A 20,539-nucleotide genomic window follows, 5' to 3' on the forward strand; every position below is an offset into this window, starting at 1 on the left:
TTTGTAAATGTGAGGTCCACGAAGAAAACTCCTGCTGGAGGAGTGGATTTTTGTTTCAAGGCGGAGGAATGGGTCGTGGGCAGCTGTACACGTGGCCTGACCAGTTTTTTTTTTCTTCCCGAAACTGTCAAATTGTTGTTACTGTAGCATTTTCCTTCGCTCTGGGGGTTTGTCGCTGCTTCAGAAAATCTTATATATTTGTCATACGAAATGTTTATCTCCAATATTATTGCATAAATAACATGAAACAACCCTGCTATAAAAAAGATTGGGCGGGTAAGCATTATTTTAGTGAGTTACAGCACAGAAATGTTTTATTTGAAACTTCTTCAAGTCTTAAACTCAAAGAGTAAATAAATTTATGTAAAATGTTGCATTTAAGTCCAATGACTAAGATTTGTTTTCCTTCTCCGCCTGTGAAGTATCCAAATGAATTGTGTCCTTCAGATCTATACAAGCCTTCCATTTGATGAGGTCCAGAAATTCCAGCCATTCGCCAAGTTCCTCCTTCATCTCCACCTTCGGCTGATTGGGCTTCACATCAAGGACATCATTTTCCGAGCCTCGAGGAGCCACACAAAAGCCCAGTAAGAGATTGCGACGAGTAAAGCGGATCATATAAAACGGGGCTCCCTTGCTGCGAAATGAGCCAACCAGCAAATGTTTGACACTCGATTCTTGGCTTTCCGCCTGGTTTTTCATTCTTGATGCCTTTGCCCTACCCAAGTAGTTCTTAATCACCATCTCAAAGTCCCAAACGCTCAGCTGGCAATCCTGGCCACCCACAACCAATAAGTTGTTATCCAAAGCGATCTCCATGGTGTTAATGGTGGCCTTGTGATGGTCTAAGAACTGCATCAAAATCTCGTTGGCTGTGTCCCAAATCATGATTAGGTTGTCATCGCCACCAGAAACCAAATAACGACCGCAAATGGAGTAGGTCAAGGCAGTTATCCTGTCCTTATGACCACGAAAAAGTCGCACTTGCAAGGCCCTCACAATATCCCAGATCCGAACAGTGCAATCCGCAGATCCTGTGGCAATGTAGTGACGATTCGGATGGAATAGGCACACGCCGAGCTCGGCCAAATGTCCTTGTAGAACTCGTGCGGGTTTCCTATTATCCTGCATCCAAACTCTTGCCATACAATCATCCGATGCGGTGGCAAAGTAATACCCCCTCGGCGCATAGACCACAAAGCAAACCGGTGCCAAATGGCCGGGAAAAATAACCACACAACTCCAGGAGAGAAGGCACCACAAGCGAACGCTGAAGTCCTCGGAACAAGTGAGCAGAAAGCGATCCTCCGGGTTAAAGGAACAACCATAGACAGGTCCTTGATGTCCGTACAGCGTACGTCTGGTGTATTTCTTGGTGGGATCTAGCATACCCTTATCCACACCAGCCATTCCCGTGTCCAGGACTTTCAGCCATTGTGCTGCCTTCACTTGCACCAACTTCGAGGGTTTCAGGGAGAAAACATATACCTTAGAGGATACAGTTCCCAGAGCCAACATGCTAATGCCCTCCGAGAAGTTGGCACAGATCACGACCTCATCGGAAGGAGATGTTGTATACAAGTACGTCGATGGCAGGTTGTCCCGATCGAGTTTCATGCGATGCTGTTCATCATTCTTCATGTGAAGCAAATCCATTCTCTTGGGGTTCGGAGTATACACCCTGTTTACCGGTGGCAAATGTAGATTCTTTGAAGCTTGCGGTTCGTTCCTCTTCTTGCGGCGTTTTTGAAAAAAAGGACGAGCGGCAAAGTCCTTTTTATTCAAGGGTTCTGGAGCGTCGTAACAAATCGGCGCCAAATGAGGCTGTCCTATGGCAAATCGTTGCTGGGGCTTGTCATCTTCACTATACGATTGTATTTGAAAATGGCTCAGCAACTTTTCCTGCTGACCTCTGGACCAATCCTGTGAGCAAAGAAGTAACTGGCGAAAAGCACCCTCCGACATTTCAATTTTCACTTTTTCATGGCCCGCCAATAATTTCCGGGCTTTATTTGGAATTTCTGCTGGCTTGCAAATATCTCTGAGCTTCATAATTCTTGGTATATACGAGTCATCGAGATGGTCTTGAAAGCGAATCAAAAACATCCTTGCTCTCTGCATCTTCTCTCCGGCCATCATTTGTAGATAGGTTATGACCATGAATGGATACAATAGTATATATATCTCGTATTTGTAGTGACTTGGTGCCGATTGAATCAGCTTAATAAGTTTCTTCACGGCTAATTCATAGTCCGCAAAAGCCGAATCCTCTTTGATTACCAACAAGCTAACATTTTCCCTGTTTTCCGGAAACTCAGCACGATCTTCATAAAAATCCAAGCCATCACGGCTCTTAATGGCCTCGTCGATATCACAATCACTTCGATGATCTGAAGAATTTAGGCCTTCCTTCGGATTTGTCAAACTCTCATCTTCCTTCAAAATAGCCATTAGTTCTTCTTGAGAAATTTCCCCCCTGTCAACGGGGCGTAATGACATTTCCTCCCAGTAAGTTGGTTTTTTTTCGCTACACTGTTCATCAAAGTCTGTTTGAGAATCATCATCTTCATAATCACTATCAGTTTCGTTTAGTAAACTGCTAAAACTAAAACTGGAACTAGAGTTACTGTCGAAAAGGTTATCTTCCTCGTCGGGTTGCGATTTTTCCTTCTCCGACTCAGAATCGGAATTCTCCGACTCATTTGGCATCGTTACTTCACTGGGGTTCATTTGTAAGAAATTAGTAAAAGATATAATTAGTATGATTATAACTTAAGACCTACTTTCCATCCTTAATTATATCCGGTTCTTTGATGGGTGCCACCATTTCAAATTGACAGGTTTCTGCGTCATAAATCGGCATCGATGGCATTGGGCCACTAAAAACTGGCATTGGGGGCATTTCTTCACTAGCATTTGGCTGGCTATCTTCATTACTACAGAAATGGAATAAATATCATAATGTATTCCAAAATAGAGAGTCTCTAATATAGCTTACCTTTTATTAAATGCAAACAGATTAACATTCTTTACATTATTAATCCATTCGGTGGGAGATCCTGGAGATAATGTTTTTTATTCTGTTAAAACATTTATTCTAAAACCTACCATCTGAGTTGGAATCATCCGAATCAGTTGTTTTGTCCGATTCCGAGCTGCTCGATTTTTCGCTCTTGCGATCATCTATATCCAATTCATCATCGGAGTCTGCAATTTCGAGACCCATAAGGTCTTCGAATTCTTTCAAATACCATTTGTTCATTTTAGTCTGGCTGGATTCGTTCCTAGGCTTTTCCTTGTTTTTAGTTTTCTCCTTCTCTTCCAATTTCATAAGCTCTTTTCTTATCTCATCTCGCGAATCATCGGAATCCGAAATGATGTACACTTCCTAATTGAGCGCATTAAGAGTTTGGATGCTTTTGTAAACCATTAAGTATAGAATAAATATTCCTACTCACATCACTTGATGGTATTGTTATATCCATCTTTATTGCGTTTAAATATTTAAACAATCCAAATAGGTCTGATTGCAATTAGTGAATATTTTTCTTGCCTTGACAAGTATTTAATTTGACAGCTTCGCATTGTGTGGCCGTATTTCTGTAACCTATTTTGCCGTAAAAACAAATTCAGAACTTATAAAAAATGCTAAAACTATTTAACAATAATTTGTATTTTGTAGGCAACAAAAAATAAAATTTTCTAATATACACATATTTATTTATTTATTTTTTAATTGGGAATTTATTTAACTACAGTTTACCACTTTGCAAATGGTCTTTATGGCATTGTCAGCTGAACTCTTGCGGTTGATATAATATTTTTGAATACATTTTCTTTTTCGATTTATCCATTTTTTTCCACAACTTTTTCCAAACATGACGCGGCGACGACCGCTGATCTGAAACAAAATGCTGGCTCAGCAGCGCATCACATGAGGGCGCTGGAATCCAGGGTGTCCTTAAAAAGCGAGGGGTGGTGGAGGGGCTGAAGGACTGGTCCATAGGTAGGAAAAAATTAATTTGCATACCCAATACTCTACGGATTTGCTGCTGCGTAGAGGTTTCCCAAGCCGCTGTCCATTGAAGGGAATTCTTTTAATTTTCGATGATACCCTATATCGGGTGAGATCTGCTCACAAAAGTGTAATTATGTTACACAGAGTTAGGTTTTGTGAAATCCTATTACCCTAAAGGTCGATGTTTGTTACTGTGTTGTATATTCTTCATGCTCCACAGGTATACAAAACTATCTGAATAATTTGAATACTATTCAGTAGAGTATTTACCATTCGACCCTACAGATCCTTTTATGTCTTGATACATTTTTTTTCACCACTTGTTAGTGGAATTGTGCGAGTATGCTGGCGGGCCAAAACCCGCGGATGCGTTTGGAATTCTTCTGTAGTTCGGCCAATATGTCTGTGCTGGCAACTCATTTTGCAGGGCACAGAGAATGAAAGAGACGTGAGTAAAAAATGGATGTACACAAACGCAGGCGACAGGACAACCCGCAGCAGAAGCTGAAAATGTAGCTGCATATTGTTTTGTAATTTTCGTGATGATTTATGGTGCGCGGGGACGCACTCTTTAAGCACTTTAAAAAAACAAAAAAAAACTTCATTAAAACTAGGAATATTGGCAATTGGTATTCATGGATGGGTATGTGTGTCAATAGTCAAGGGCCAGAGTTAGAGGCGAACGCGAACACAATGGCAAACAAAGCCTCATTATGGAAAGCAACAATTGCCAAATCACTTGATATGTAATGCTGGCCATAGATAAATCACACTGCAGCATAATCCATTGTAAAGTGTCGAAAAGCTGCAATTGAAATGCAAATCAATGCAAATCGATACCTGAATCATCACCAACCGCAGCGGCAGCAACAGAATCTGAATCAGAAACTTGAACATGAATGATTCATGCAACGCACGCGAACATTCAAATGCAAATACTCGAATGCCAGAATGCAAAACTTCGAAATGCAAAAATTATCCAAAAATGCGAGTGCGAAAACCCCGCTGAGTGAGGCCAACAATCAAATCAAAATAAATGCACCGCACAAACACACACACACACAGCGAAATTCCAAACTGCAACAAAGCCAAAAGTAAACACACAACAAACAATGCAGCTTGCGGATTTTCGCACTTCCGGTTAACTGTTGCTAATTTGATTAGGAAATTTTCCTCAGGGGGGCGGGCTGCCAAAAGGGGCGTGGCAAGCGAAAAGGCCATAAACATTTTTAGCTGCTGCTGATTTCGCTCTGGCCTGCCAACTTATGCAAATTATCTTGTGTGATTTATGCTCGGAATTTTCTCGCCTTCCATCGGAGCTGTAACTTTGCTTCTTGGGGTGCTGGGTGCAAATTGAATTTTACAAAATTCCGTAGACGACGCTCGATGCGGTACATTTTTCACCATAAAAGTGGGCTTCTACACTTTAAACATATAACAGAAATAGCTTAAGATGTTAACAAAAATATATACTTTCAGTAAAATACATTTTAGAAGTCTTAAAGAATTAAAAAGGGTTTTTTGTAATTCAAAGCAAATATATTTCACGATTTCTCTAGAGCCAACAGTGGTTTAAAATTACTTTCACACGCCATTCAAGGATATTGCGATTGCTCTTTTCAGGCACCGTTCATATTCAAATCTTCAGCATATCCTCATATATATATTCAATTCAATCATATCCTGTCATGCTGCCACCAGGAAACTGGCTCTTGTGCCATTGAGTAAAGCCCTTCTTGCCTTCCCGTCTGCAGTATTGTTCTCTGAACTTGTCCGTGTCGATTGTCATGCTAATTGAGGCAAAAAAGGATTGCCAGGACGCAGGACACACCAGGTAGAGGCTGTCGACGAACTTAGTTCCATCGCAGACATGACCGTGTAAAGTGCTCCAAGGAAGGCAGTCGTTAAATAAACCATAAAACAAGCAGTCAGCCATGGAAAACAAATAAAGCCCACCCACAAAAACCAAAAAAAAAATAAGCTTATGGCTGGGAACAAAAATCATGGAGGAAAATGCGGAAAATATATCCCCAACTGCTGAGAAACCACAGGCATGACAAACATTAACACGAACTCTGACGCAATTTAACACCAATTACAATATCCGTTACATCTAATTATTGTAAGAGGGCCACAAGGAAGCCACTGGCTAGTCGACCAGCGGACTAAATTAAAGAAAAACACTGCTGCCAGGACATGGGTGGCGCCTTTTGCGGTTGCCAGGACATTAACAATGGAAACTCCAGTGCGGCAAATGGAAAAAACACGAAGGAAAAAGACCAGAAGCAGCAAATGGCGGCTATAAAACAACAGAGAACAGAACCCATGAAATATGAGCAGGAAGCTCAAGGAAAACACAATTGTGGGGTGGCTGCAGGGGCGAGCATTTCTTAATTTCCAACAATTTACGCTGAAAGCTTTCAGCGCTCAAATGACGCACAGACGGCTGCAGGACTCCCAGTGTCCTGTTCCTTTTTTGTTTTTTTTCTCTTTCTTGTGTTCCTGGCCGAGGCGACGATGATGATCTAACGCCATTATTTCCCCGCCAAACGACAGGCAGTTGTTAATGGGGCTTACCACTTAAGCGCGACGGCATAAAATAAACACGCGGTCTGCTCTCCTCTTCCGCCCTCTTCCACGGCCACGCCCCCCTCCCAGCTGCCCACCGCCCAACTGCGAATGTCCTGGCAAATTAATTAACATGACGGCCAGTCGCTGGCAGCGTACTTCACACTCAAAATAATGGCACACAAATGTGATAAACCGAAGAACTGTGATTAAAAACCGATGATATTAATAAAACGCAAAATACACAAAAAATATATATAATTGTTTTATGACTTAGGCATTCAAAGAAAAAACTTCTGGTTAAAAATTTATGGACTATAGAAACGAAATTATCAGATTATTTATAAATTTTTTTTTTTTGATTTTTTGTTAAAAAATAATCGGTTATTTTCGATAGCAGTAAAAATAGTTGTCCAAATGTGGAGTGTCATACCTCGTTGAATTCGTAACAAAATTCCCTATCGATCCATTTACATACATTGAAATGCTAATTTTTGGCCATTTTTCGAAAATTTTGATGATGGTACCCCTTATTGAAAATGCGAAAATTTGTCAAATTTTTTTTTTCGAAAATCGAAAAAAGTATGGATAGACATTGTTAGCTATGTTTATAAGCAGCATATTTATTTTAGCTGTGCGCCCATTTTTGGCCAAGTTATGCCGAAAACGCTCATTGAAAATATCAGATCTTTATAAACAAATTTTTTTTGTAAATTTTCTCTAAGTGCAGCTTTTCGTTGTTTGTCTTACTACTACTGCTTTTGTCTTTTGCCGGTTTTTCTTCGGCTTAATTGTGAGCCATCGTCTTCAGCGCTTCGGGGTGTCCTGCATCCCCAGAAAACATTGGGATTGTGGAGCTGCCCAGCGGCAGTTTAACAATTAAGAAACGTTTAAAGTTCGGCGAATTTGGGGCGCGGCTTTTCTTTGATTACAAGCCAGGAGCCACATCTTGTAAGGTGAGGTCTGCGTAAGTCCTTTAGCAGGACATTCGACATACGCGGCACGTTGTCTGCATCCGTTTGACACCTTTTGTCGGGCCCAAAATGGCACAGGAAATGAGCTTAGCCGTACGTGACTTGTTTTCGGTGTTGCCAGTAAATTGGAAATGTAAAATATATTCGGCTGCTCAAGCTCGATTGTTGTTTGGCTGCTCGAAAGGGTCATGGCGTTTCTGCAAGTTCCTGGGGACACTCTTTAAGCTGACCCCTGAAGTCCGAAGGCTGTTTAACATTCCGACTTTGTGCATTCGCTCAATTTCCTTCCATTCCACAAATGTAATTACCCAAAAAGGGCGGCTACCAAATCTTTCTGATTTGACACGAATTTCTCGCCCCAACTCCGGCCGGAATAATTAGTGTCCATTGAAGGGGCGCCACGGGCGTTACGTGCCAAACAGAACGCCCTGCGGCAAGGACGATGCTTTCTTGGAGGACCATCGTCCTCGCCTTCATCGTCCTGGCATAATTGCAATTAAAATGTGCGCCGGGAAGTGCAAACACTTGGAGGCAATTGCCGTGCACAGAAATAATAACAGGCAGATTGCGCAAATTAAAATATAATTAGAGACAAACAAGGCGCTTGTAAAGGCGGGGAAGTGCTTTAAAAAATTATTAGAACGGCGTGGTCTAAACTTTGTGAAAAAAACTTACAACTATGGTCAATCACTGATATTATTTTTAATTAGAAGGAAATAGGTCATTTCTGTTGAGAACCTATCATAAAATTTATATCAAGTAATTACTTATACAGAGTAATATGTGGTAAATTAATGATGTAATTTATTAACTAGCTATTATGCATGTGACATATCAAGTAAGCAGAAAGAGATCAGTAATCTTTCCCTGTATCCCCTATACAGTGGCGCCCCCTGGCGAGCGGTGGCCGCGAAATGCCACGCACTTTCCACTGGAAGAAGTTTTTTGTTCGCCTGGAAATAAGCGAGCGTGAGACAGCCCACCTTTTACTTTTTTCCCATCGAGGGTTGGCAGAGTGAGCGAGAGGAAACCCAGCAGAGTGAGAAAGAGAGAGAGAGAAAGGGAGAGGTAGAGATTGATTATAGAGGAGGGGAGTACGAATACCTGGTATTTCCCAACTAACGAGCAAGTAATTTTGTGGGCCAACTGAGATGCCTGGCAGCGTCTTTAATGTTTCCTTGGCTACTTTAAGTCCCTGTTGTCTTGGCCTTTTGCCCATATTAAGTATACGCCACGATGGCGGGGTAGCAAGTGGGTGGGTGGTGCTTTCGATTATTTTTCCAGGGGGTAGGCCTTGTGAGGGTCGTTTTTTTTTTGGCCACACCTTCCATTCTCGCAGGGGTGACTAAGCAGGGAATATATGTATTTTTTTGTATTCTGCGTGCGCCGAGCGTTCGCTTTTACTTTTGTTTGCTCGGATTTTCGATCGAAAAAAAAAGAAAATATAGAATAAACGAAAAAATAAAATGAAATAAAAGCGAAATGAGGAAGAACGAAATTTGCTTCGCTGCTGCTTTATGAAATGTCAAAACTTCAAAGCGAACCCAACTTAAATGCAAGAAAATGAGAAAATATTCACTTGAGTGCGTATGCGCTCTCGACACTGGCATTTCTCATACTGTTTTCCTGATTTCGTGCCCATTGTCCTGTCGTCCTGTCGTCCTTGCTGCTGCTGTTGTTGTTTTTGCTGTTCTTGCCTGTTGTTGTTTGCGATTCTGGTGCTGTTTGAACTGTTGTTGATAGCCTTTATTAGTTGTTGGCCCAAAGCTTAGGCGCTTACGCATTTTCCCCCCCAACCTTCCACTTCCTGTCCCGAAATTTTCACGTTGGACTTGTGCGCTCCGCAAATAGATATAATTTTAAGCTGCCCTAACAGCTCACGTTTCCCTCCTTTTTTTTCATTCGCAGTCCACTTTCTTCCGGGCAGCAAATTTTATTAAAAAATTTTATATTAAATCAATTGCGTGAAGATTTTCTCCTTATATTGTGTTTTCTGGTCGGGGTGTCAGATGTGCTCATGCAAAAAGTTGTTTGGCTGGGAGGATTTACGATGGGGAATAGCAAATGCGATTCATTTTCAGTTAAATCGATAAGAAAAAGATACAGTTCTTATATCTTATACCTTTTAACATCGATAAAGGTATATCGTACAAAGGAGCAATTTAGTTAAATATCAAACGACCTTGACTATGAATTATTTAGAATAGATTGTTTAGCTTAATGTCTCAATTATATCGTCAGTATTATGGCATGAACAGACAGCTCGGAAACTCTATAAAAGCAGGACTATTTCTACTATAGGTAAACAGTTCTCCTTTAAGATAGTTACCAAACAGAAGTGAAATGGCAAAAGTTGAGCCCGTGGAGCGCTTTCGTAAAGTCATTCGAATGATCCGCTTTTGCGTGGGATTTTGCGGAAATGACGTGGCCGATCCAAATTTTCGGATGTGGTGGCTCACCTACGCTGTGATTGCAGCCATTGCCTTCTTTTTCGCCTGCACAGGATACACCATCTACGTGGGAGTGGTCATCAACGGAGACCTCACTGTAATCCTGCAGGCGCTGGCCATGGTCGGCTCCGCCATTCAGGGACTTACTAAGCTTTTGGTAACCGCCAATAATGCTTGTCACATGCGAGAAGTTCAAAACACCTACGAGGAAATCTATAGGTCAGATCTCGGTTCTAACAACCATTTAGTTAAAATAAAATTCTAACATATATAACAAATTCAATAGAAATATTTATAAATAATTATTTATTTGTATATATTTTGTATATATTTTTATGTTTCACAGAGAATACGGACCGAAGGGCGAAGCATATGCCAAATGCTTGGAAAAGCGAATTCGTATTACATGGACTCTATTAATTGGCTTCATGCTGGTCTACATTATTCTCTTGGGCCTGATAATCACCTTTCCCATATTCTATTTGCTGATTTTGCACCAGAAGGTGTTGGTCATGCAGTTCCTTATTCCATTCCTTGATCACACCACCGATGGAGGTCACCTAATCCTTACGGCTGCCCATGTGGCTTTAATTACATTTGGTGGGTTTGGTAACTACGGTGGGGATATGTACCTGTTTCTTTTCGTTACCCATGTGCCGTTGATCAAGGACATATTCTGTGTGAAGCTGACGGAATTTAACGAGTTGGTTTTGAAAAGGAATGATTTTCCAAAAGTGAGGGCAATGCTTTGCGACCTGTTGGTCTGGCATCAGCTTTACACTAGGTGAGGAAAACTCAAGGGAATTAAATTAGGATATAAGCATTTTTATTACGATTTTGTATTTATACAGCACGCTTCAAACCACCAAGAAGATCTATTCCATAGTCTTGTTCGTGCAACTTTCCACAAGTTGCGTGGGTCTCCTCTGCACCATTTCTTGCATCTTCATGAAGGCCTGGCCCGCAGCTCCTCTTTACCTTTTATACGCCGTCATTACTCTCTACACCTTTTGCGGTCTGGGAACTTTAGTGGAAAACTCAGTAAATAATTTAGTTGTGGTTTCCGAAGCTGTAATCATTTTATGCTTTTCAGAATGAGGATTTCCTAAGTGTGATCTACACAAACTGTTTGTGGTATGAGCTGCCCGTAAAGGAGGAGAAACTTATTATCATGATGCTGGCCAAGGCTCAGAATGAAGTTTGCCTCACTGCAGCCGACATGGCGCCTTTGTCAATGAACACGGCTTTACAGTTGACGAAAGGCATTTATAGTTTCAGCATGATGCTGATGAACTACTTGAGCTAAGAAAACTAGTCATCAAATTCAAAAACATACTTTCATATTGAAGTGTACACACAAACCTTTTCCGAATCTCTACATATGCAAAACATCCTTAACAAAGAAACAAAATAAAAAGAATGTAGAATGTTGAATTATGTTTAAGTATCCTTGGGAAAACTAAAATTAATATCTAACTATAAATGGTTGTATCTATTTAAACCAACTATGAAGTTCTGAGAGTGTACTTAAGGTTGGTAAAAAAGTATGCAAGCAATAAGAGATGTAATTTAAGTTAATATGAGATCAAATTTCGTAAATCGCTATAAAATAATTTCGTGCAAACTAAGTTGTAGAAATATGACGTTAACAAGTAATCCGCTGTTAAAATCGCTGAAACTGCTGCTGTCCAAAGGAGAGGAGTGAATTTGGATGGGGAAAGCCCTGATTAATTTTTGCTCTTTGTCTAATGAACTTGCCGCAAAAGAATTTAATAAACAGACCCGCACTTTATGGGCCCACAAAAAATGATGTCTGCCAGGCCACAGACCATGAAAAATAGTAAAAGCAGCAGCAAAAAAAAAAAAAGAGAACAAGAGCCGAAAGGAAAGGAAAACGCAGGCGATCCAAATGAGGGAAAAGTATGAAAAAGCATCGCTGGTAAGTTGTAAAAATTGTCTTTTAATGCCGCGCAAATCCAGCAGATTGCCACGTAGTGCTAATAAAATAAAGTTATGTCCGGGCATAAAGAACAAAAAGACCGCGCACCGCTAAAACGCACCCGAAATAGTGTGCCACCGTGAAATAAAAAATATAAAAACCCACCGAAATCCAGCGAAAAATGGCGTTGAAAATGGAGTGCGCGGGCGCAAGACGCAGGCCAAGATGGTTGCTGAGGGGGCTGGGAGGTCGGTAAACGCATCATTAATCAAATGTCCCAAGCGTAAGCACCGTTATTCATCATTGCTTATGGATAAGGTGCTCCACCATCGCCCCAGCCACCCACTCGAAAGTACCCAACCCATCCCCAAGAGGAAGGCCCTCGAGAAAATCAGCATGAGTTGCCGAATTCGTTGGACTGTTTCTTTGGTAATAGTAATTGTTCAGTTCATGAATCAAAGAGGGAATATACCAGAGCTATTTAAAATTTGTATATTTTTTAAAATGGTTTATTTAAAACTTATACATATCTTCGGAATAGATTATATGCAAATAAATATACACCTATTAGTATTGTTACTAGTATTATTTTAAATTTTCAAAGTTATTAAATAGTCAAAGTATTATGTTATTTATAAAAATAATAAATAAAATAATGTAATTTTATTACCAATAAATTGATCAGCATTTCAAAATAACTTACTACAAAATAATTTAGTAGTCGTTGTTATCCAAAAAGTTGGTTTTCCCAAAATGACAATCACATTTTCGTATAATTTCTTTATATTTCCTATACTCCTAGCAAACTGCTCTCACATGGTTAAGCCGAAGAAAATCCACAAAAAAGTAAGCTTTAGTCTATAGCCATATCACCACACTCTATTTTGCAGTGCATACCCCACCCTAATCACTTTCTCAGCCACCCTAATGGCGCATATCAATTTGGCTAAGCCACGTGCTGATGATTTCTTTCCTTTCTTTTCTCAATTTTTTTATATTTACTTTACTTGCGTTTTTTGGGAAAAATGTTTGGCTATATTCTGAAGAGCTTGTAGTGTGTATTATTGCGGCCTGAAAGTGAATTTTGTGGGTTTTTTTTTTTGTATTTTCGCTGGAACATCATAAATCAGGCTTACATTGCACAGAATCATCAAACAGGCGACAACTTTTCGCAGGCAGGAAAGGCGGTCAGAGAATGAGGAACAGGAACTGCTAATGGAGTTTTTACATTAGAGATTGCTTCCCGTTGCCAGAATGTTGTTTTTATCGGGTCTCAAACATCGAGATGCAGCTCTAACACCCCTTCAAGTGTCAGTTACATATTGTCGAGACAACAAAACGCTTCACTTTCCATCACAGGCGGCAACAACCCGAAAAAAAATGCCCACGAAAAAAGGTTAGAACCAAAAAATTTGCATACACAGCAGCTGAAACAGGATGCGTCGTTTTTTCTATTTTTTTTGTTGCTATTGTGGTTGTCTGTCCAGGAAGTGTGCACATTGAAAGGTTTTCCTTTTTCCACTCCTGTCGGCGGTATTTTTTATTTTTTCGGAGGAAAATAAAAAAATACTGCAGTCAAAGTGAAAATGTTAGCTATTAATTGGCCTGCAGAGGAACAAAATGCGAGAGGGATGCTGGTGGCCAAAGGGGCTGGGGTGAAAAGTCTCCTAAATTAAATAGAAATTATATGCAAATTCGAAGCGAGTTTTCCATTAACCCTTCGATGGCAGGAAAATCATATTTGGTTACACTTCCACGTCACGTCGACGTGTTTAAGTACGCATCATTTGGCCGCTTGGCTGTAATTTAATTGGTTTGGCTGGCGGGGCAGGTACACATTTATATCCTTGAAAGGTCCTGGCAATGAGGCAACTAATTTATGCCGGTGCCCCGAAGGGTTGAGCTTCTTTGCACGTGCGCCGCCGTCGAGGAGTTGCCTTATTAATTATTATTCTAATTAATAAGACGCAGATGGAGCTGGTATGTAGTAGGTATGAAATAAAAAAAAATAATAAGAAATAATAAAAAGAAAAACACGGATGCCTGGCAATTTGCATATGAGTGACACAACAGGACATTTGCTTCCTGTCACGCAGCCCGGCGAAGAGGACACAAAAGAGGCGACAGGCACGTTCAAAGGATGCAGGATCGAGGGGTGGGCCCATTTTTTTTTCTCTAGCCTCTCCAGAAATCTCCGGCAAATCTCATGCATAATGCAAGTGAAAAGGCCCGTGAGAAACTCCCAGGCCGAAAATTATAGTCCTGCCAGACAAGGATCCTCTTCGTGCCAGCTGCTTTTCGAAACTTTTTGTGCTTCTCCATTTTTTTCTGAATCAAAGTCTGCATTTTGCACTTTCATCAACAGGTTTTAAGTCCCCACAAATCAATCAGTTGACGCCCAGACAATTTGCCAAATCTATAAACCCCTATACAGGAGTATATCCTGTAATCCGCACCCCTCCATTGATCTACCCCTGATCGATTTGCAAGAGATTTGCCAAATTGGCAGAGTCAAATGTCAAAGCAATTAAGTCGCAAAATCGAATCGATTTTCAGGGGTCGCACTCCCCTTTTGTCACTGGCATTATCATTGTCATGTTTGCTAATTCCCTTTGTTGTTTTGTTGGCCGTGTTTGCCATTTCACTTTCACCTTTCGCTTTGTGTGCCAATCCCATTCTTTCTCCGGGGTCGAGGGTTAAAAGTATGCCAATTTCCGCTGGCTCTACTAATTATGAGGTGAAGTTATGACAGCCGGGATTACACACGTAAACAAGCCACTTGAATGGGCCCCGTTTTACTTTCTCGCTTTCTTCTAATGACTTTTGATTAAATGGGATTGCGGGATATTAATTGCAAATGGAATATGGTTTTTGGTAGATAAAATTAAGCAATAGTGTTTACGTTTTCTGAGATGTTCTGAGATCTCGAGTTAGTGCAAATATGCTTGCTATCTCATACGAAATTTAAATTAAAGTTGTATCTAATAATTTTTTGATTACTTATAAGATATACAGCCTGCAAATGGTTTTGGCAAGTTAAGGTTTGGATATACGACTTTCAGCTTTACAAAGCGAACATTTTCGTTGAGTAGCAATTATTTGTGAGCTTCTTTTTTGTATTTCATTGTGCTTTCAAGGAATCTCTCTTTAACTTGGACTTCAACTGGCGGCCGCCTTTGTTTTCGGCTCGTTTCAATGAAATTCATAAAAACAATTTCTTTTATGGGAACTCCAAGAGCCCCATCCCCATCCCCAATTGCCATCGTGCGTTGCTGGGGCTCAGGCTCAACGAAATTGGTTTTTAAAAATATTTCACATTTCAATCTCCCCACTCGCCAGCGCCATCGCCATCGCCGCAGTTTTCCCTCTATCTCTCTGTGGGCCACCTTGCCCGGAAAACTTGTAATAAAAGCCAGTGTCCCACCTTCTGTGGGCGTTTTTGGATTTATGGAATGGCGTTTGTGAGGTTGGAGGGGGTTTTGGGCCAAAGCCACAACAGTTGGCCAAGGCAAACGCACCGCACATTGTTGGCTTTTTTACTGTCCCCACAAATAACAATCAAAATATAAAATATCCACCCAGCCCCTGGTTGCCACTAGGGATAAGAATTTGCCACAGGGAAATTGCCGCAAGACCTGTGGGGCTCTGTGGAAATTACAGGTGCCTAATGCAAATTTGTGTGGCATATTTCCAGCACAAAAGTAATATTTGCTTTTCGCTGCGTTCGCGGAAAAATCTATCTACCTTTTTTTTGCCAGCTTCTTTCGGATTTGGATCGGGATTTTGATTTTGATTTTGAGTATTTTCCCTTTTGGCATTGCCAACTCCGCTTGATTGTCATCATTGAGGCTGAAAAACAGATTTGCCTCCAATCAACGTGGCACTTAATTTCGTTTATTTGATTGGATTTGTGTTTACATGGCTGCCCCTGCGCCAAAAAAGTGGGAGTTGGGCGGTCGACAAGGCCAGACATGTGGGTGGGTGTGGGTGTGTTGCCAGTTAGAGGGCCGAAATTCGTTGCAAATTAGAAAATCAAATCACTTTTGGCCGGACTCACACGCCGTCGGCGAAAAAGGAAGAGCCAACTGAAAAGAACACACATACAGAGTAGAACGCACACATAAATTTATGAATATTGAAAATTAAATCGACATTTTCGCCACCCTCAATGAAGCCAGGGCAAAAAAAAAAAAAATACATATAAAATACAAGAGAGTACAAAAAAACATGGCCCGGAAGTGGTGCGCTCTTGTTGTTGTAACTCAGCTTTTTTCGACCATTTTTCCAATGATGGATTTTCGAAATTTTAATGGTTGCTCTGCGCTGCTTGGATGAGCCCAGAAGTCCCGGAGTCCTGAAGTCCTGGAGTCCTGCAGACCTGCAGTCCTGGCTTCCCAGAGTCCTAAAAACCGGAGTCAACTTCGTCGTCGTCGTCTGGCGTTGTCAGCCAGTGGATGGGGGTGGAAATTCGCCCGCGAGGGGTGGAATTTATCCGTGGGTGGGTGGTTTTTTTCCTCTTCGGCTTTTTGTGTTTTTTTTTTCCTCCGTTCACTTCCTTTGTTTGGCAGCCATTGAGGGTGATGTGGGTGTGGATGTGGGTGCCAGGGCTTAAGGGATGGAATCGATATTTGTTTTCCCTGGCAGCAAAACAGAAACAGCAACTGCCAGGACACGCGGGACATCCACCCATCTTGAACCATCCTGAACCACCTACCCACTGCCACATCGATGCCCGCCTAATCCAATGTCTCAGGAGCTTCGTGGTCCTAATCAATATGCGCAAATGATAATTTTTAATGGCTTCCAAGCGCATTTGTTTATAGTACCATCGACGCAGGCCAACATCGCTGATTTGGCCGCAGAGAAAAAAATGGAAAGCTCATAAACTATTACCAAGGATAAGTGGTTATAATAGATTTTAGTTATATTGTTTAATTTAATTTTAACTTGATTTTATGTAAAGTTATATATGCTGTTAAGATATTTTTTAAAAAGCTAAAACTACTAAAGGATAACATTAATATTTTATCTCAAGGAATATCATGGATAACAACGTGCTCAAAAATGTTCCATTCGACAAACTTTCGAAAAATTTTGACTTTTCTCTGTGTACTTGAATTTTTATTTTTTTTGCCGCGCCGAAGTCTCAGTAAATTTAATTTCCAATCGCCGCCAAACGTCAGCGTCAACCTTAACGGAAATTTAATTTCCCCACTGCCCAGACCGAGCAGATTCAGTGTACCTGGGAACCGAAGGTAAGTCTCGTGGAGGTATAAGATAGATAATGTCCGCCAAATATGCCACGCCCCCCGCAAAGGGCATTGTCTTGAGTGGGCGCGAGCGTAAAAGATTCAAATGCTAATTGCTTTCTAATACGGTAATTTCGACGTCGCGCAGCGAGCTTATTGCGGATTAATTCTACAAGCCAATTTCTTATGTAAATGCCAGGCCATTGCATGTTATTTTTACCCCAGAATTAAGCTGGAATTACTGGGGGATGGGATTGGTTGGGATGGGCCACCTTTTTGGCCCACCCACCGCACGGCAGGTGAGGAAAACGCGATAGAAATGCTAATTCAATGGCGTCGACTGTAATTAGAAGGCAATTTAGCATTTTAAGTTCTAATAAATATTTCAGTTGGCAGCTTAACTTTGTTGAGCAGCGGAAAAAAATGTGGTATGTGATGGGATCAGTCAGAACTTGGGCCAAAGGATTTGTGGCTAAGGAGATTGGTCGAATTCATGATGATATTAATGCTGAAGTAAGAAAGTAAGTAAAATGCAAATTAAAAAAAAATAACAGTTCAAAAACGTAGCCAACGGAAAAGAACTGTACTCAAATCTAACTAATAATACAATTTGATAACTATCTCAAATTCTTGGAATAAAAATATAAGCACATTCAATGTTTAAGCTTTCCAAAAATCTTGATCAAACCATTTTTTCGCCTCGTTTCACCAGCGAAACTCAATCCTATCGATTACAGCAAACAGGCAGGCCCAAAAAGCGAGCCAAAATCAAGGAAGCAGAATAAAAAGTGAAATCGTATCCATGCTAATTTCCAGCCATCGTTCAAAACAAAAAAAACACACAAAAACGATAAACCAAAAACTGAAAGCCGACTGACAGGCTAGAGATCTATGGGACAAACGGCGGCAGAAAGAAACCGACAGATGCACGGCATATTAATCTCAGACAAACAGATAGCAATGAGCCGTTTCCTATCACACGAATAATAAACGGAGAAAAAAAACGAGGAAAGGGAAAAAAAACTAAACGAAATCTCGACTGAAAATCCTTTTTTTTTCCATGCCCGTTTAATGCTAAATTATATCCCTATGCAAATAAGTTTTTTTCACTTGATTTTTTCATTAAATCATGACGATTTGACAGGAAGCCGGGGTTGGTGAGGATACCGAGGACATCGAGGATAGCGAGGATGCTGTGGATGAGGCGGGGAGGTTGGCAAACACGGGTAGTGTTTTTTTAAACCGGGGAAAGGGTTGTCCAACATAGACATAGAGTATAGAGTATACGAGGTCCTTTTTGCCCGGGGGCTTGGACTCGCTTAGTTTGCTTGTTTGCTGCGTCCTGAGTGACTGGCTCTGCCCCGGGGTCTTTTAATGGCTTTTCGAAATTGGAGCCGAGCATGGGATAATGCGTGTTTGTCCTTCTGTTTATCCTTCTGTCTGTTGCTGGCTTACTGAGCCGTGAAATTGTATGAGGTCATGGGTCGGACGAGCAGCAGCAGCCCAAGGTGAGCTAGTCATTTGAATTTGACCAGCCTCCAACCATCCTCCGATTTTTGTCATTTGCTCTCTCTTCAATTCCAATTAGTTATTGATCTTCCAATCGCTTTTGAGCAACCCCTAAATCAATATCAACTCTTTGAGAGCGCCCTCTGGCGTGGAGTAGCAGTCAGTGCATGTCAAACTTTACGATTCTGCTTAGGGCTAACAACATCCAATAATTTGGAGTTTCGCCTCTATACAGAACAGCTGGGGCGTACTATATAATTACGATACTGTATGATTACGCTGAACTACAAACTCATTAAGCCAAAATCAACAACTGCATTTTGGCAATTGTCATTTGCATGTCTTGGGTTTTTGGTAACCAAGGGGAATATTTCTACAGAAATGGGCAATATATTAATACATATATTCATGTTTATGCAAGCGAAAATTAAACTTAGTAATATATCCATTATTCATATTTTTTGAACCAACAAGCCTAAAAATATGATCACTGTATAGAATGGTCCTTGAACTTGAACTTAATTTTCTGTAAGTGTTCTCATGAGTTTCTCTACTATTTTGCACTGGTCTGTAGACTAAATGGCATACGCAATCGATCCATCATGGAGCCAGTTTGCTGACCCAATAATGAGACCGCGTGCGTGCAGCCTACTTAATTTTCGGGAGCATTGGCGCAACAACTTTCGATCGAGTGACACTCATTGAGGTTGTACCGTACCCCCGAAATGCCCCCCTTTGCGCGGCGAATGTCTCCCTGCAATTACCAAGAAATAAGGAAAAAAGGTACAAGAAGTGCCCAAGTGCCCCAGCGTTGTTGTCCTTCACATTTTCGGCGAAGTCCAGAGCTGTCATCATGGTTGTCGTTGCCGTTGTCGTTGTCGTTGCTCTCCTCGTTGTCGGCTTTAATGTCTGAGGCGTGCGTCACTGGGGGGAAAAAAAAAGAAGGAAAAAAGCTGAGGCTGTCATTAAAATAATGCACATACATCTGAAGTATGTGGGCAGAAACTCGAGTGCAACTCGCAGCAGCAGGAGCACTGGGAAGGTGTTTATTAACAGATCGTTTGGCCGACCGACGGCTGCATCGAGGGCCCTTAACTTAACTTAACCCCTTCGGTCGGTCCCACTTAACCAACCAGTCGAGCAGAAAATCATGCAAAGTGTCGCCAGTGCGCACAGTGCATTTAAAAATATTGGTAATAACATGCATTACACCCCATCGCCATCCCAATCCCTGTGAGCTGTTATTATTAGTGGTTAATGGTCGGGTGTTGTGTTGGCCCAGTTTACATGGCACTGGCTGGCAGCTTTTAGCCTGATTGCCATCTTTATGAAGACATAACGATGCGGGAATTTGCATACGTTGCGTGTGTGTAACCATAACTCCAAACATTGTAATTAGAACGCGAACACTACATGAAAGTTGCAGTTTCACGAATCGCCTCAGGTTTATTACGATGCTAATTCCGTTTGGGACCAATGCGTCTTTATGTTGCAAAGACATGAAAGCGGAGAAGCCACAGAGTCCTTCATAGACCTTTAAAGTTTTTTTAAACAGTACCTAGTTTTTCTTAGAAGACTTTTTTTTAGCAGTCGCTACTTCTTCTTAAAAGACTATTTTTTACACTGTGGCTATCTTGTGTAAAATCAGTTAAAGCGTCATAAGCCCACTAATTATAAAATAACAACTCATTTCGCGGAACAACCTCGACCAGGTTCAGTTCAGTTCCCTTTTGATGACCGAGAACCAGTTGGTTGCCCCTTCTGATGGGCACTTTCACTTTTACACTTGCCAGAGGAAGCGCCAAGTACATAAAAGCTCGACTCCCGATCTC

General features: G+C 41.1%; 2 protein-coding genes across 2 annotated transcripts; one reads left to right on the top strand and one right to left on the bottom strand.

Moving 5' to 3' along the window:
* Window positions 1–283: 283 nt before the first annotated feature.
* Window positions 284–3,610, bottom strand: LOC6533580 (transcription initiation factor TFIID subunit 5). Its single transcript, XM_002094254.3, has 5 exons — window positions 3,459–3,610; window positions 3,109–3,388; window positions 2,999–3,059; window positions 2,784–2,936; window positions 284–2,719 (listed from the first exon to the last, which is right to left on the bottom strand). Exons 1-5 carry the CDS (start codon window positions 3,483–3,485, stop codon window positions 391–393), a joined length of 2,850 nt encoding a protein of 949 aa, XP_002094290.1. The 5' UTR covers window positions 3,486–3,610; the 3' UTR covers window positions 284–390.
* A 6,242-nt stretch (window positions 3,611–9,852) lies between these two features.
* LOC6533581 (odorant receptor 67d) lies at window positions 9,853–11,398 on the top strand. Its single transcript, XM_002094255.3, has 4 exons — window positions 9,853–10,229; window positions 10,357–10,794; window positions 10,862–11,051; window positions 11,104–11,398. Exons 1-4 carry the CDS (start codon window positions 9,904–9,906, stop codon window positions 11,314–11,316), a joined length of 1,167 nt encoding a protein of 388 aa, XP_002094291.1. The 5' UTR covers window positions 9,853–9,903; the 3' UTR covers window positions 11,317–11,398.
* Window positions 11,399–20,539: the final 9,141 nt, after the last annotated feature.

This window comes from Drosophila yakuba, chromosome 3L, assembly GCF_016746365.2.
Source record: "Drosophila yakuba strain Tai18E2 chromosome 3L, Prin_Dyak_Tai18E2_2.1, whole genome shotgun sequence".
Lineage (NCBI taxonomy): Eukaryota > Metazoa > Arthropoda > Insecta > Diptera > Drosophilidae > Drosophila > Drosophila yakuba.

What these genes read in the sequence shown, in the direction of transcription:
- LOC6533580 (XM_002094254.3), bottom strand. Translation starts at nt 3,485, where the DNA reads ATGGATATAACAATACCATCAAGTGAT. An exon ending in TAACAATACCATCAAGTGAT is followed by an intron (nt 3,389 to 3,458) that starts GTGAGTAGGAAT and finishes GCGCTCAATTAG; the next exon opens with GAAGTGTACATCATTTCGGA. An exon ending in CTGTTTGCATTTAATAAAAG is followed by an intron (nt 2,937 to 2,998) that starts GTAAGCTATATT and finishes CCATTTCTGTAG; the next exon opens with TAATGAAGATAGCCAGCCAA.
- LOC6533581 (XM_002094255.3), top strand. Translation starts at nt 9,904, where the DNA reads ATGGCAAAAGTTGAGCCCGTGGAGCGCTTTCGTAAAGTCATTCGAATG. An exon ending in TGGCATCAGCTTTACACTAG is followed by an intron (nt 10,795 to 10,861) that starts GTGAGGAAAACT and finishes GTATTTATACAG; the next exon opens with CACGCTTCAAACCACCAAGA. An exon ending in GAACTTTAGTGGAAAACTCA is followed by an intron (nt 11,052 to 11,103) that starts GTAAATAATTTA and finishes TATGCTTTTCAG; the next exon opens with AATGAGGATTTCCTAAGTGT.